The following is a 17,756-nucleotide window of genomic DNA, read 5'->3' on the forward strand; positions in this document are numbered from 1 at the left end:
CAGTATCTTTTCTGAGAAAACCCCATACAGGGTCATAAAGAGTTGGACATGACTGGACAGCAACAAACTCTCTCTTGACTATCAAAACCCCACCTGTCTCCTGGCTAGGTAAAGTATTTTCTACTTGGTGAGTAACTCTTCTCTAAAAGATGCTATGGAGGAAAGAGAGAGAAGTCTCTTTATTTCTCCTCTGCTGTCTTCTGGTAGAGACAAAAGGGAAAAGACAAAGAGCAATTCCTCTCAAGAGATGGATTCTTTCTCAAGAACTTGCCCTTTTTCCTCTTGCCAGAAATCATGATTCTTAGAACCGGTTCCTGGGACAGCTAGGTGGCACAGTGAATAAAGCACCAGCCCTAGATTCAGGAGGACCTGAGTTCAAATCGGACCTTAGACACTTGACCCTAACTGTGTGACCCTGGTCAAGTCACTTAACCTTCATTGCCCTGAAAACAAAAACAAAAACAAAACAAAACACCTACCTCCTGCCTCAACTACTTCCTTCTTCAGAAAGTGCCTTGTTTTTGAAAGATCTACAAGGGTTAGGGTCAATTTTTGGTCTGACGATAGCTTGCCATTCTCTATTACTTTTGGCAAGAGAATTTTTTCATATCTCATAAAGGAGCAACATAGTATAAGCCCTTCTTTTTAAGGTTTAAGTCCTTAAATTTAGCCCTATTATTGGTCCCTTGTCGCCTATGATTTCATCAACTGGAGTTAAAAGAAATCAAGAAATATGCTCATTAACTCCTCCCTCCTCTATACCACTTCCCTTGTATTTATTTATTTTGTATATATTTGAGATAAACACATATTGTTTTCCCAATAGAATGTAGGAATCTTAAGGGAAGGGTCCATTTCATTCTTGTCACTATATCTCCAGTGCTTAATTGTCTGGCACAAAGTAGGCACTTTCTGTGTTCTTTGTGTGTTTTTGGTTTTTTGTTGTTTTGTTTTTGTGGGACAATGAGGGTTAAGTGACTTGCCCAAGGTCACGCAGCTAGTAAGTGTCAAGTGTCTGAGGCTGGATTTGAACTCAGATCCTCCTGAATCCAGGGCCGGTGCTTTATCTACCCTCAAGTTGGCACTTTCTAATTGATTACTTCGTATGTTCTTTTAGCCCCTTCCTTGTGGCAACTCTTTTGTTTATGTCAAATCTCTATAAGAAATGATAATAGAGTCAACCAATGTCTTTACTTTTGGCCATTTCTCATTTTTCAGAGTTGATAGCCTGTTTGAACAGATTAGGTTGCAGCTGCTATCATCTCATGCAATATCTTCTCGACTTTATCCTATTTTTTTTTCTAATTTGGTAATAATTCTAACTTTTGCACTAATTAGTTGAGGTACACAGACGGCTGATTCTGAAATGACTGCAACTTCTCTAGCCAGTTGTTTCCTGTCAGTTAAGATAAAGCCGATTCATTTTTGTTTAGTGTTCGCTATGTCTAATGCTTTCTTTCTTTCACTCTGTCCAACGTTTCTGATGACAGTATTGACTTCAAAATACATTTTCCAGCACGGTATTACATTTCCTCCTCTGTGTCCACCTTTGCATTAAAGTTTTCTTCCATCAAAGTATTTATTGATTTAATTTTGAAGGATCCTGTCAAGTTTATCATGAAGTTTCTTTACTATGCCATAGATGCTAGTACAAAGCTGCAACCATACTCTTGGTGGTCCCCTGTTTTATGTTCATCATGAGTGCTGCAAGGCAAGATGAGTAAGGGTCTACCTTCACATAATGTTTCTTACTAACTTTGAGCATGAGATGAAGTCAACTACAATCATTTATTTATTCATCCATCTCTCTAAAAAGAACCCATGAGATAGCTTTCCATTTAGGTGCAAGTCGATCACGTCTTCTGTTTTCCTTTAGAGTTAGGTCCATAGGATGTAAACAGTTTCTGAAGCACTGTAAGATGAATGGGCAAAAATCCAAGAGAGTCCTATCTGTAGTGTGGTGGTGACTTACTGTCCTCTACAGTTGTTCCAGCAGAGTAAAAATTCTGATGAGTTTTAAGATGATAAAAAGACTCCTAATGGTACAGTGGATAAAGTACCGGCCCTGGATTCAGGAAGACCTGAGTTCAAATCCGGCCTCAGACGCTTGACACTTACTAGCTGTGTGACCCTGGGCAAGTCACTTAGCCCCCATTGAAGAGTCTGGTCACCTGGTGTTAGTAGCTCAAGGTGACAAAATATTTGGTAGTGGTGGCCCATGAAACAGATAAGAATACAAATAGCCTTTAGCCCTGGTCCTCTTAGAGATAGTTTTGTTCAACTTCCTCATTTAATAAATGAGGAACTTCATTCCTCACCAGGAGGCACTCTTGACTAAAATGCCTCAGAAACTTCTCCACCTGGAAGCTCACAACACATTTAGGAGTAGGCTATGTCCCTTTAGCCTTTCCCTCTGATTGACTCTTTCCTCCCCAAGCCTCATTTTTTTTTTTGTGGGGCAATGAGGGTTAAGTGACTTGCCCAGGGTCACACAGCTAGTAAGTGTCAAGTGTCTGAGGCTGGATTTGAACTCAGGTCCTCCTGAATCCAGGGCCAGCGCTTTAACCACTGCACCATCTAGCTGCCCCTCCAAGCCTCATTTTTAAGGATGATGCCCAGCCCACCCATTTCGCATTCTTTTCTAAGCACCAGACTTGATTGCCCTCCTTGCCTTTCTCTACAGTTCCTGTTCCTCCTCCTCCTTCCAGCTTCCTTTTATGCCTCCCTTCCTTAAAATGTTAACTCCTTGAGTGAAGGAACTTTTAAAAGTCATATTTGTATCCCTGGTGCTTAACAAAGTATCTGACATATAGTAAGTGCTTAATAAATAGTGACTTGATTTGACTTGAATCTGAGGCACTGGGAGGTTAGGGTATTTACTCAATGACCCGAGCTGGAATTCAAACCCACATCTTCTGTTGCCAAATTCAATGCTAAAATGTTCAATCTTTGTCCAGCTGTTAAGGGGTTCACATACTACTTGGTCTTTGCTGATAGTTTCCCCGAAGTCTCTGAGCCTCCATTTTTACCTCTTTCAAATTCAGCATCAGCTTCTCAACTCTGTTTAACAAGCACCATCCCTTATGATTCCCTCCTTCTTCTCCTGATCAGCTTAGAACCATAGGATTTTAGAACTGGAATGGACCTTCAAGATGATTTTATTCAATCCCTCATTTTATAGATGAGAACCTGAAGACCAGAGAGCTTTCCCAATTTCACACAGCTTGTTAAGGGTTTTCCTCCTACACCTGTGTTTTCTGTGTTCTAGAGAACTCTAGATGAGGAACTTAATCTGGACTAGTAATAATAATAGCTAACATTTACACAGCACTTTCTATATTTCAGGCACTGTACTAAGCACTTTACAATTATTATCTCATTTGATCTTCACTATAACCCCTCAAGGTAGGTACTATTATTATACTCATTTTGCAGATAAGGAAATTGAAGCAGACAGAAAGTAAGTGACTTGCCCAAGGTCACACAACTAGTAAGTTTCTGAGGTCAGATTTTAACTCAGATCTTCTTGACTCAAGATCTGGTGTTCTATGCATTGTGCCATGTAGGCTAGTGCCTTCTGGGCAATTTCTAGTCTTGGAGAGTTGTCAAGAGTAAGCAGAGGTTAAGTAACATTACAGGAGTCGCACAGCCAGTTTTTTAGCAGCCATGAAATTTGAACCCAGGTCTTCCTGCCTCGATATCCATTCTACCTCTCCTGGTAAAGCTTAAGTTTAGTTATTCCAAATTCTGTTGTTTTTTTTTTTTTAATTTCACAAGGTATCACTAACTTTCTAGTGGGATATAATGAGACAATGCTAATTCTCTTTAATTTGAGAAATGAATGAAATAAAATCTAGTTCATAAGTTAGTTTTAATCAATGAAAAGTATCAATTACAGAACATATACATATACACACATAACTACATATACATATTTTTAAATGTAGATTTATTATTACTTAATAGACTATAAGTTCTTTGAGGTCATTTTTTTGTCTTTGAATTCCTAGCACCTTCCCCATGGGAACTTAATGAAATGTTTGTTTAATGAATGGGGGTGGGGAGCACCACTTATTATGACATTTACTATGTATTAGTCACTGGGGATATAAATGTAAAAATGAAATCAGTCCCTCCTCTCAAGGAGTTTACATTTAATAAGGGGAGACACCATATATGGAGGTGGGGTAGACAGGGAGAACCATTTTGGATTAGAAAATTATAAGGATGATGAGTACAGCAGATTGATAAAAGCTTTCAGGAGCAATGACAGAGTTTATTTGATTATTAACCAAGGCTACCTCATCTTCCACAATTCTCCCTCCATATTCTAACTATAGCTGGGTAGTATAATGGTTAGAGAGCTGATCTTGGAGTCAGGAAAATCTGAATTCAAATTCTACCTCAGATATTTACTAGTTTTATGTCTCAGGGCAAGTCACTTAATCTCTGGATCTTTAATTTTCCTCATCAGTAAAATATTTACTAAACCAAAATACTCCACCCTGCACACCACATCTCCCAAATATGTGCTGTCTCCCTTTATTAGAATATAAGCTCTTTGAGGGGAAGGGTTGTCTTCACTTTTATGTTTGTATCCCCAGTGACTGGCACGCAGTAAGTACTTAATAAGTGTTTTTTTTTTCTTCATTCATTAAACAATGATTTATTAAGTTCCCATGTACCAGATACTGTGGAATAGTAAGTACTTACTTCCCAGACTTGTTGTGCAAATGAAACAAGATATTTGTAAACTGTCTTGCAAACTTTTAAGTGCTCTATAAATGCTATTATTGTTGTTATTGTTTTAGCACTAGGAAAGGGGAATGGAAGGGAGTGGCAGAGATGTCTTAGGGAGGTTACACCAGAGTCTGCTGGAAAGGATATGGCCCCTAGAGCAAAGTGAAGTGAAGTAAATTGTGTCAGGAGTCTATATTTAGTCATCCACTAAGGCCAATCTGAATGGCAGTTCCTAGGATGGGAGTCCGGACACAAATGAAATTAAATTACAAATACATGTAATTTCTTCAACTAGATTGTGTTGCTAATAGATGTACTTAGGAGGCTTACTTTGATGAATCAATAAGACAGGGTCATAGAGAATATGGTATTCTAAAAAAAGGGCTTAGAAACCATTGGTTCAAATTCAACCAATCACACTCAATGCCTGTATGATGCACAGAGAGTCACTTTACCTCCAAGTTTCAGTTTTCTTATCTGTAAAATGGGTGTAATAATAAGGAGCACTACCCACCTCTCAGGATTACAAAGACAGTGTAAACTGTAAGAGCTGTATGCATGTAACCTCTTTAAATAGACTACGTGACATGGGGCTTTCTTTTTGGTTTTTTTTTTGCGGGGCAATGGGGGTTAAGTGACTTGCCCAGGGTCACACAGCTAGTAAGTGTCAAGTGTCTGAGGCCGAATTTGAACTCAGGTACTCCTGAATGCAGGGCCAGTGGTTTATCCACTGAGCCACCTAGCTGCCCCGACATGAGGCTTTCTAAAAATTATTTTTACAAGTAGCTAAAACATCACCCCAGGAATTGTTAACTCTGGTTTTGCTACCACCACCACCCTTTTTCATAAAGAAAAAAAATCAGACAAATCATAATAATTTAATTATCACAATAATTTAAGGAAGACAACTTCTAAAAACTTAAAAGGCTGAACGAAGTAATGATCAACCTTGCTTTTTAGAAGACTGATTGTGTAACCAGCTTAGTGGATCCTAAGTGGTGAAGATTGAGGCATGTGTTGTCAGAATGGGATCATAGATTTGGATCTGGAAGGGACTTCACATTTAATACCCTCATCTTATAGATGTGGAAATTGAGGTGGGGAGTTTAAGTGACTTGCCAAAGGTCACATAGGTAAGTGATGTAGAATTTGAATCCAGGTCCTCTGACTCCAAAGTCAGTGATTTTTCCACTGTATTAGGAGATATATATATATATATATATATATATATATATATATATATATATATATATACATATATATAATTTGCACTGTGGTTACTGTGCTGATTTACTTTGCCTAACTACTTTTTTTGTTACAAGGGAGGAGTCACTGGGACATGACAGTCATGTAAAATAAATTATGCCAATAAAACATGTATTTTTTAAAGGGAGGAGGGGGAAAAAAACACCTTCATCTTCCACAACTATTCTGTTGTATCCTAGTCCAGGCAAATGTTCACTATTCGCTGTTCTTTGCCTTTTACAAAAAAGTAACATTTTTGCCAGGAATGCCTTCTTATAGGCTGTCCCCTCTTCCCGGAATGTCTCTCTATCAGTCAAAATCCCAAATGTGAAATTATAGAAGTTAAAGTTCTGGCTCAGAAAACATAGGTTCAAATCTCAACTGTTATTTCTTATCTGTATGACTTTAGACAATTAATTTAATCCCTCTGGGCCTTAGTTTCCCCAATGATAAAATGAGAGAATTTGGTTAGATGATTATTAAATACCCATTTTGACCTTCAAATTTATCCTAAGATCATTTTGAGTTCGGTGAATCTAACCTCCTTGAGGTCAGAGACTATGTATCTTGTGGTTTATCTCTGTAGTGCTAGCTATAATATATACTCATTGATGAACTATTAATAAGATTTGCATATCCCAACAGGCTTGCAAACAGTTCAATAGATGTTCAATAGATGTTTGCTGAATCAATGAATACCAATAATGAATACCTGACTCCTAGCAGGATGACCCCTAATTCTCAATTTGTGGAGTACAAGTTTTCATTTTTTTTTATTTCTTAGGGGATTTTCCTTCTATAATTGTCATCTTTGCTCGTCATTAATTTTTTGGAATTCATAGTCAACCCAATCTTTCTTACCTACTGTTTTTACCTTCTCCTTTCCATGCAAAGGCACTAGCTTAGGTGAGCAGAGGGAGGAGAGTGGAGATAGACTTCACCTCATGAAACACCTATCACATTCCAGCCACTTGGTTAAACTCTAGAGAAGGAAGAAAAAAAAGCAGCCCTTGACTTTTAGAAGCCTACATTCTAAACATCTCTCTCTCCCCTAATACATACATACATACATACATACATGCATGCATGCATACATGCATACATGCATACACACTAGAGGTTTACCAGTTATTCTTTTTTTGAGATGTAAATAACCTATCCAACCACCCCCCCTCCCCCCCCCAGACTGTTAAGCCTATTCACACCTTACCTTCATTGCTTTAATGGGATCAATGACCAATCTATCTCAGTACTAGGATGTTGGGGGTGGGAGTGGAAAGGTGGGTAGGACGGACTCTCACATGTCAGACTCCTACTGTCACTTGATGTTCCCTTGGCTCTTCCTCTTCTCCCTTCTTCCCTTGGACTCCTCCCTTTATTTTATTATGGCTACTCATAGATTCATTTATCCCTAGGAACTTAAGAAAAAAATTCTATGAATTTTAGAGTCACTGGTAGATGTCCTATAAAACTCTCGCAAACCCTGGCCTGGGGAAAGGGGTAGTAGAGCTCAGTCAAACGTTCAGTTGCTGGAGAGAGTGTCTTTTTTTTTTTTTTTTTTTTTTTTTTTTTTTAGTGAGGCAATTGGGGTTAAGTTACTTGCCCAGGGTCACATAGCTAGTAAGTGTTAAGTGTCTGAGGCCAGATTTGAACTCAGGTCCCCCTGACTCCAGGGCCCGTGCTCTATCCACTGCGCCATCTAGCTGCCCGAGAGAGTGTCTTAAAAAAAAAAAAGTGAATGACCACTACATTAGGATAAGAGAATTTAAAGGTTCAATCAGTCTCATCAAAGAGATGCACTCAGCATACATGAATAAAACCTCCCCAGTGGACTGAATGTCAAGAACATCATTCTTTATTACATAATTTGGATATTATATAATATATATGCTAGCTGTCTGACCATGGGGAAGTTTCCTCACCTTTCTTCACTTTTTGTTGGTGTTTACAACTTCTGACTCTTGTGATCGAACCACACTATCCATGGGGTTTTCTTGGCAAAATGATTGGTAGCTTTCTTTTCCAGTGGATTAAGGCAAACAGAGTGATTTGCCCAGGGTCACACAGTTGGTAAGTATCTGAGGCCTGGATTTGAACTCAGGTCTTTGGCCCAGTGCTCTAACCACTGAGCAATCTGGTAGTTTTGCTTTCCTCAACTGTAAAATGGGAATAAGAATTCTTCTCTGGCCCTAAAACTTATATGGGGAAGACCAACACTTGGCAACACACACATCTTTCACAAATGTCATTGAATCTTTGCAATCTACTTCCCTGTCAACTAAGATGTCAGATTTCATGATTTTTTTTTTTACACCCTTTAAAGAATAGCTAAAAGTCAACCGACAATTTCAATCCATCAATTTGATTCACCAGCATTCAAGCAAAGAACAAATTCTAAATCATGTCATTAACCATGATGAGAAACTTAGAACACCTTCCACGGTGATCTCTACAGAAAATGTGGGCTATTTATCCTCAACCCACCGATTGTCATCCCTGCTCCCAACTATGGCTTACATTTGCATGCTTAACAGTTTGTATCCACGGATGCTTACTATAACAAATTATGATTAAATAACAGATCCACCTTCAGTACAGTGCCTAGCACTTGGTAAGTACTTGCTAAATGCTTGTCACCATGCCTTCCCTATCAATCTCCCTGTGGGCTTTAATGCCAACACAAAAAGAAAATGGAGGTTATTTAGAGTTTGGAGGTTTCTGTCATCTTGTCACTACTCTTCTGATACTCAAACAGTCTTTTGAATTTTAACAAAAAAAAAAAAAATTCCCAGAATGTGTTTTACTATTCATGTGGATGTGCTACTGTGTTGAATTTGTTGCATATGATAGGACACAAACCTTTTTGATCTCAAATAAATTAGCAGTAATTGCTAGCTAAGCAGATCCTCGTTTGAGTAGCTTATTCTAGCTGGGGGATCATAGATATACATTGTTGTTGTTCAGCTATGTCAGTCTTGTCTGACTTCATGATCCTATTTGGGGTCTTCTTGACCAACACACTGGAGTGGTTTTGCCATTTCCTTCTCCAGCTCTTTTTTTTTTTTCAGGGCAATGAGGGTTAAGTGACTTGCCCAGGGTCACACAGCTAGTGTCAAGTGTCTGAGGCCGAATTTGAACTCAGGTACTCCTGAATCCAGGGCCAGTGCTTTATCCACTGAACCACGTAGCTGCCCCTTCTCCAGCTCATTTTACAGATGAGGAAATTGAAGCAAACAGGGTTAAGTGACTTGCCCAAGGTCACACAGCTAGTAAGGGTCTGAGGCCAGATTTTAACTCAGCTCTTCCTGACTCCATGCCTGGTATGTTATACCACTTAGCTCCACAGAGATGTACCTTAGCAGAATCAGAACTAAAACTTGTGTCATTTTTTTTTTTTGGTGAGGCAATTGGGGTTAAATGACTAGCCTAGGATCACACAGCTAGTAAGTGTTAAGTGTCTGAGGCCAAATTTGAATTCAAGTCCTCCTGACTCCAGGGCCAGTACTCTATCCACTGCGCCATCTAGCTGTCCCACTTGTGTCATTTCTATATCATAGAACAGTATTATTTTTCCAACTTTAAAACACATCATAAATAATAATAGTTAACATTTAATATAATTCTAAGGTTTGCAGAGTACTTGACATAAATTATCCACATTCCATTTGCTATTACTATTAGATTTCCATTTTTGGAGCCTTGGACACTCAGTAATTTGTATGACATTGAAACTGAAGGCAGCTAGGTGGTGCAGTGGATAAAGCAGCAGTCCTGGATTCAGGAGGACCTGAGTTCTAGTCTGGCCTAGCTGTGTGACCCTGAGCAAGTCACTTAACCTTCATTGTCCCACACACAAAAAACAAACAAACAAACAAAAAAAGCAAAAAATAAACAGTTTACCAACAACAGGATTTAGGCCTAGAACTTCTAGGGGTTAGGGAGTTCTCAGGTGAGGAAAATCTCTCAAGCCATGCAAGTTTGCATTTTCTCTGCATTTTATAGTTTTAGAAAATTGCCTAAAACATTGAGAGATTAACTGACTTGCCCAGGGTCACATAGCCAGTAGTACAGTTATCCTTTCCACAACATGACTTTCTCCATAAGGGCTTCAATATATAGATATACCATGGATAGGGATAAGAAATAAAATGGGAATTTGGGGAGAATATTGTAGATAACACACAAAGACCAGCAGACAACACAGAAAAAGTTTAGAAACTCAGAAATGCATAAAATATATGTATAGTATTGTATAATATCAACCCAAATTGTATGAGAAGGTATTGTAAACACCCCCTAAAAGAAAGAGAAAAAAAGTCAGGCTTCTTCTCTGGTACTAAAGGAGAGCCAAAAAGGTTTACATGAATTTTCCAGATTGAGCAGGTGCTGTGCCTCCAGCCCCTTAGATGTGGAAGGGATAATTGTATATGGTGGAGGTGGGACCATAAGCCGGGCCTTCCCACCCTCCAGGCCAAGCTCTCCCTGCTTGTAGCATTTTCTTTTCTAAATTTGTTACAGAGAAATGTGACATTCATCCATCTGAGATGACCCAGGTGCAGCACTACCTGGAGGAAGGGGGCATGGACTCCAGGACCCTTGGGGGCTGTTTTTAGATCTAGGCTTTTGTGATTATTTTATTCTTCTTTTTTTTTTTACTTGTCAGTAGTTATTTCTGTTATTATTTATTTTTTTTTTAGTGAGGAAATTGGGGTTAATTGACTTGCCCAGGCTCACACAGCCAGTAAGTGTCAAGTGTCCAAGGCCAGATTTGAACTCAGGTCCTCCCAACTCCAGGGCTAGTGCTCTATCCACTGCATCACCCAGCTGCCCATTTAAATTTTTTAATGCTTTCAAAACACTCTATTCACATCCCTATTTTTTAGTTTTCAACATTTGTTTATATAAGATTTCCAATTTCAAATTTTTCTTCCCCCCTCCCCCCCTCCCCCCTCCCCTAGACAGCAGGTAATCTTATATATATATATGTGTGTGTGTATATATATGTATATATATATATATCATTAAACATATTTCTGCATTAGTCATGTTATAAGAGAAGAATCAGAGCAAAAAGGAAAAACCTCAAAAAAAAACAACAGCACCAAAAACAAAAGAAATAGTATGGTTCAATCAGCATCCATATTCCATAGTTCTTTTTTTTCTTTTTCCTGGATTTGGAGAGCCTTTTCCATCATGAGTCCTTTGGAACTTTCTTGTATTGTTGTATTGGTGAGAAGAATCTAGTCTATCACGGTTGGATCAACACATAATGTTGATGATCCTGTGTATAATGTTCTTCTGGTTCTGCTCATCTCACTCATCATCAGTTCACGCAAATCCTTCCAGGTTTCTCTGAACTCCTCCTGCTCATCGTTTCTTTTTTTTTTTTTTTTTACATATAAGGTATTTTATTTTTTCCGTTACATGTAAAGATAGTTCTCAACTTTTGTTTATACAAGCTTTACAATTTCAGATTTTTCTCCCTCCCTCCCCCCTCCCCTAGACAGCAGGTAATCTGATATAGGTTATATGTATATATCTATATACATATACATATAGATATATATATATATATATATACAAACATATATATATACACAAAATAACATTAATCCTATTTCTGCATTAATCCTGTTACAAGAGAAAAAATCAGAGCAGTGATGCAAAACCTCAAAATAGAAAAAAAAAACCAACAGCACCCAAAACAAAAGAAATAGTATGGTTCAATCAGCATCTATACTCTACAGTTCTTTTTTTTTTTCTTCTTGGATTTGGAGATCCTTTTCTATCATGAGTTCCCTGGAACTCTTCTGTACCACTGCATTGGTGAGAAGAATATAGTCCATCACAGTAGGTCAACACTCAATGTTGATGATACTGTGTACAATGTTCTTCTGGTTCTGCTCATCTCACTCATCATCAGCTCACGTAAGACCCTCCAGGTTTCTCTGAACTCCTCCTGCTCATCATTTCTTACAGCACAGTAGTATTCCATTGTATTCATATACCACAACTTGTCCAGCCATTCCCCAATTGATGGGCACCCCCTCAACTTCCAATTCCTTGCTACCACGTAAAGCTGCTCATAGTTTCTTACAGCACAATAGTATTCCATTACATTCATATACCACAACTTGTCCAGCCATTCCCCAATTGATGGGCAACCCTTCAATTTCCAATTCCTTGCCACCACAAAAAGAGCAACTATAAATATTTTTGTACATGTGGGTCCTTTTCCCTTTTTTATGATCTCTGGGGAAAAGACCCAAAAGAGGTTTTGCTGGGTCAAAGGGTATGCATAGCTTTATAGCCATTTGGGCATAATTCCAAATCTTTTGTGATTATTTTCAAAGATCATTAATGTATCAGTCAGTCTTGGCTTGTGCTTAATGGCTAACTTTATCTCTTCCCTCCTAAGAAGAAGGCTAGGGGTAAATTTACAGCCTTGGCTCCTGGCTATAGAGCTAAAGATATAGATAGAAATCATTTTAGTCCAGCCCTCTCATTTTACACATGGCAAAAACTGAAGCCAAGGTTAATTGGCTTGCTGGAGACCACACAAGTAGTGAGGGATGGAGCCAAGATTTAAACCCAGGACTTCCAACTTCAAACTCAGAGATCTTTGCCACGGCATCACACTTCTGGGACTTCTTTGGGAGAAACTATACTGGAGTAGAAAGAATCAGAAGAACTGTGTTTCTTCTTTGGCTCAGCTGTTTAAAAACTATATGGCCTTGGGCATGTTACCTAATCAACCAGTCAGTCAGCAAATATTTATTAATCACTTACTATTTGCTAGCCTCTTGGTTAGGCAGTAGGGACGCAAAAACAATGAATGAAACAATTCCTGGTGACAAGGTCTTTATTTATTCATATAGAAAAGGGGAATAATGTAATGATACTTGCTCACTATATGCAACAAGGGGATTAAATGAGATTATAAAATAGTTTATAAACAATAGATTATATATAATATAGTATTTCTATAATATGTTACTTTTTGTTGTGGTTCACTTGATTCTGTTGCATCTGAATCTTTGTGACTCCATTTGGGGTTTTCTTGGCAAAGATACTAGAGTGGTTTGCCCTTTCCTTATTCAAGCTCATTTTATAGATGAGGAAACTGAGAAAGATAGGGTTAAATGACTTGCCCAGGGTCACACAGCTAGTAAGGATCTGACACCAGATTTGAACTCAGGAAGATGAGTCGTCCTAACTTCAGGCCTGGCATATGCTCCACTGCACTACCTGGCTGCCCCAATAATTAGATATTATCATCTATAATCTATACATATATACATACTTTATGTATACATACATGTGCATTGTGTACAATATACATATGTACATGTGTACGGCTCTGTTTATATATACATACATATGTACGTAAATATATAAGAGGGAGGGAGAGGGAAGGGGAGGGGGAAAGGAAGAAAGAGGCACAGGTTATATATATGCGAACTGTTATTACTGTTATATCCCTATCCAAATGTATTTAGATGATTTGAGGATTTAAATCTACATGAGACTATAAAGGTTATTTAGGTCTATTCCCTTTAGAAATGAGGAAATTAAAGCCTAGAGAAATGAAGAAATTTGTTCAAGGTTAAATAGGTAAAAAAACCAGCTGAGTCTGGATTTATACCCAAATGAAGTCTCTGCTCCACTGACTGCTAATTAAAGACACTTTCCTCTTTCTAATAGGATCTTTTTTTTTTCTCTTGGGCACAGAGACAAGGACCTGTCAACACCTATGAAGATCCTCGGATGGCCTGTGGCTTTCAATCTAGCTGCTTCCAGCAGAGAGCATGCTATCCATTCTGGGAAGAAATGGCCACTCAGGAAGTTCCTACTGGCCTTGAACACTGCGGAACAGGTAGAATCAATGAAAAAAAGGGTCCAGGGAAAGAGATTATCCTAGGAAAGGACAACAAATATGTAATAAGGCTCCTAATCCTCCCGAATGGCTCTTCCAGAGGAAGTGCCAAGACAGGGAAGAGTTCTCTGGTTTATGTGGGCATGGACACTATTTCCCTCAGTTGGAAAGAAGTAGACCTGATTGATCCATTGGGAATATTCACCCTCTGGTGGCAGAAGGACAAAGTTTTAGTTGTATCCACTGATGCTGCTTTAATTAAAATGGTCTCAAAAACCAACTTTCCAATATATGGTTGGTTTTATGATTTATACCAATTCCAATTTGGCTGCATATAGAAAGATCTAACAATGTTTTTAGCCATCAATTAATTGGTACCTGAATAAGAAAAAATAAAGATAGGTCATTTATATTTGGGAGCAGGGGAGGTGGAGAGGGGTGGGTTGGTAGGGGCTTAGAGATTTGCTGAATTGAAAGATGTGGCTAAATACCCTGACTAGGAAACATAGAAAGTACTTCCCTCCAGTGTATGGAATGTTGTATCTGCCTAAGGAGGTTGATATTTAAGCAAATACTGCATCACCTTTTCAAAAAATGAAATCTTGGTTGTAGAGACAGAATGCTTTGTGGGATTGTAATTGGATGATCTGGTGACCCATGAGAAGTGGAAGGCCAAAGATTCTAGATGTTTGGGAATACTTTCATTTTACCTTAGGAACTGTGGCTTCTTATAAAACACACTGCATCCTTTATCTGTTTACCTCACTTCATTGATCGTGAATTTCTGAGTTGGGATGATGGGGGGATTACATTTAGAGTTGGTCAATTTAAATATTAAAACTCAATTTGTCATGAGAACATAGAGTTAAATGAAGTAAGCAAGCCCCAAGTCACACAGGGAAAACCTGAATTTTCTCCTCAGGTCACCTCAATGAATGAATTATATTTTTATATTATTCTACATAGCGTTTACGCTTTACCCTAAGGAACTTCTCTTGAGGAAAAAGTCAGTGGAAATGTCTGTAAAACCCAACAGTATCTTTTGATCCTATGTGCTTCTGTCCCATGTAGTTCTGTAGCTAGGGACATCTATTTCTTTAAAAAATGTATGTATTTATTTTTTTTACATTAATTTCTGTTAAATTTTGAGTTCCAAATTTTCTCCCCTCAGCCCCTTCTTCACACATTGAGAGGGCAAGCAATGGGATACCCATTATACATGTGAAATCATGCAAAACATTTCCATATTAGCAACAATTCCAAAAACAAAAACACCAAGAAAAATAAAGCAAACAACAACAACATAGGTAACAACAACAATAACCCATGCTTCAATCTCCACTTAAAGCTCATAATCTCTCTCTGTGGAAGTGTAGAGCATTATTCATCATGAGGCTTTTAGAATTTTCTTGGATCATTGTATTGATCAGAGTAGGCAAGACTTTCAAAGTTGATTATCATTACAATATTGCTGTTATTGAGTACAATGTTCTCCTGATTCCATTCACTTTGAATCAGTTCATAGGAGTCTTCCCAGTTTTTTTTTTCTGAAACTATCTCCTTTGCTATTTTTTTACAGCATAAATAGTATCCTATCATAATTGAATACTGCAAGTTGTTCAACCATTCCCCAATTGATGGGCATCCCCTTAATTTCCAATCCCTTGCCGCCACAAAAATAGCTGCTACTATAAATATTTTTGTACATATAGCCTTTTCCTTTGTTTTTCTTTTATCTCTTTGGGATATAGACCTAGTATCTGGGTATACAGTTTCATACTCTTTTAGGCACAGTTCCAAATTATTCTCCAGAATTGTCAGACCACTTCACAACTCCACTAAAAGTTCATTAATGTCCCAATTTTTCCATGTCCCTCCAGCATTTTTCTGTCATGTTAGCTAATCTGATGGGTATGAGGTGGTATTTCAGAGTTGTTTTAATATGTACTTGTCTAATCAATAGTAATTTAGAGCATTTTTAATGCAACTATTGATAGCTTTGATTTTTTTTTCTTCTGAAAAATTTCCTGTTCATATCTTTTGATCATTTGTCAATTGGGGAATGGCTCATAGTTTAAAAAATTGGGCCCAGTTAGGTATTTAAAAAATAAATTGATTGTTTGCTTTAGAAAAAAAATGAGAGATGGTAACAGAGTTAGAAAAACAGAGAGAGACAGAGACAGAGAAGAGAAGAGAAAAATACAAATAGAGGCAGGGAGTAGAAGAGGAAGAAGTAGGAAGGAAAAAACAGAAAAAGGATGAATGATAGAGAAGAGAAGGGAGAAGAGAAGGAAGGCAAGAGAGATGGAGGGAGAGACAGGTCAAGATGCTATAATACTAGAGGATCAATTATATCCTTTTTCTGATTAGTAGTTTCTCTGCCTGGAGCAGAACTAACACAATACTGGATTATAGGAGCCCTGTTCTTTTGCTCCATTAACTCTTGTTGGTTTTTTAAGTGATGAGATGTTGCCTAATGATAACTGTTTTAGTCACATAAAAGAGCAAAGGTGCTCCATGGACTGAACTTTAGACTGGGAAACAAGCACCCTGGGTTGTAATAACCTGCCTGTTGCTATGAAGAAGATGATAATGGTGGTGGTGGTAGTAATAGCTGACAATTATATAGCCCTTTAATTAAGATTTACCTAGCATTGTACATATATTATCTTACTTGGTCAATTTAAAGTTCCTCACATGTTGTTTCCTCTCTATGCACTCCAGATATAAAAGCATTAGATATCTACTTATTACATGGGGATGCTGGGAAGGGACCAAGCATTTATTAAGCACCTACTATATGTCAGAAACTTTGCTAAGTTTTTTACAAATATTATCTTATTTGATTCTCACAATGACCTTGGAGTTAGGTACTGCTTTTACAGTTGAAGAAATTGAGGCAGACAGAATTTAAGTGACATACCCATGGTCATACAGCCGGGGTATGAAGCTCAATTTGAACTCATGTCTTCCTAACTTCAAGCCTAGTGCTCTATCCACTTCACCATCTAGCTGATGAGAGGTTATTGAATAAGTTCCTAGGTTAGACTCAGAGCCTAGGAACTGGAAATTCTTTAAGAAAAGTAACTTTTAGTAATACGCCCCCCCTAAAAAGGGTAATTATGTTCTTACACTCATGTTTCCTAAACCAAATCAGTACTAGGAGACTTAGGGTTCAATTCTCCTGTGACAAAGGTCAAAGATTCCCTACCATATATATATATATTTTATCTCTTAGATTTTCGGAGTCCTTGTCCTAGCTGGGGCTATAACTAAACCTAGACTTGTATTTTATCAGGAATTAAAATGCTAACTCCTCAACTTTACAATCCTTCTGTCTCTTTAGGGCAGAGAAACTTTCTCCTCTTTTCTCAAATGAGGCAAGATTAATTTAACATTCTCTCCCTACAAGGGTTTTCTAAAGGGTTTTTTTGTTTGTTTTGTTTTGGGTCTGTTTTTGTTTTTGTTTTTGTTTTGTCCTTTGTTCTTGATGAGGACCATAACAGATATCATGACTAGCAATGAATTGGATTTAAGTGAGGAAGGGCTGTGAAAAGTGACTAGCCTCACTTTCTCCTCCAAAGGTGGGTCCAGTGGCTAGCTACAATATCAGGATGACTGGAGATGGCCCTAGAAGTTTAAGGCAATTGGGATTAAGTGACTTGTCCAGGGTCACACAGCTAATAAGTATCTGAGGTGAGATTTGAACTCAGATCCTCCCAACTTCAGGGCTAGTGCTCTATCCACAGTGCCACCTAGTTTTCCAAACGGAGAAAGAGATTGAATGAGGAAACATATATGAAGTATATAAGACATCTCAGGATGAAGCTGCTTTTTAAAAAGTGAGGCATTATTATTACTGTAGAGTATCCTAGTATGTATTCTTCTCTACAGG

General features: G+C 38.0%; 1 protein-coding gene across 2 annotated transcripts in view; it reads left to right on the forward strand.

Moving 5' to 3' along the window:
- Positions 1 to 17,756, forward strand: part of ETS1 (ETS proto-oncogene 1, transcription factor) — a 194,462-nt gene that overhangs the window by 44,197 nt on the left and 132,509 nt on the right. For both annotated transcript variants that reach the window (XM_043994315.1, XM_043994318.1), the window contains exon 3: positions 13,717 to 13,861. In XM_043994315.1, coding sequence (XP_043850250.1) covers positions 13,717 to 13,861 — 145 coding nt within the window. The remainder of the gene's footprint in view (positions 1 to 13,716; positions 13,862 to 17,756) is intronic.

Source organism: Dromiciops gliroides, chromosome 3 (assembly GCF_019393635.1).
Source record: "Dromiciops gliroides isolate mDroGli1 chromosome 3, mDroGli1.pri, whole genome shotgun sequence".
Lineage (NCBI taxonomy): Eukaryota > Metazoa > Chordata > Mammalia > Microbiotheria > Microbiotheriidae > Dromiciops > Dromiciops gliroides.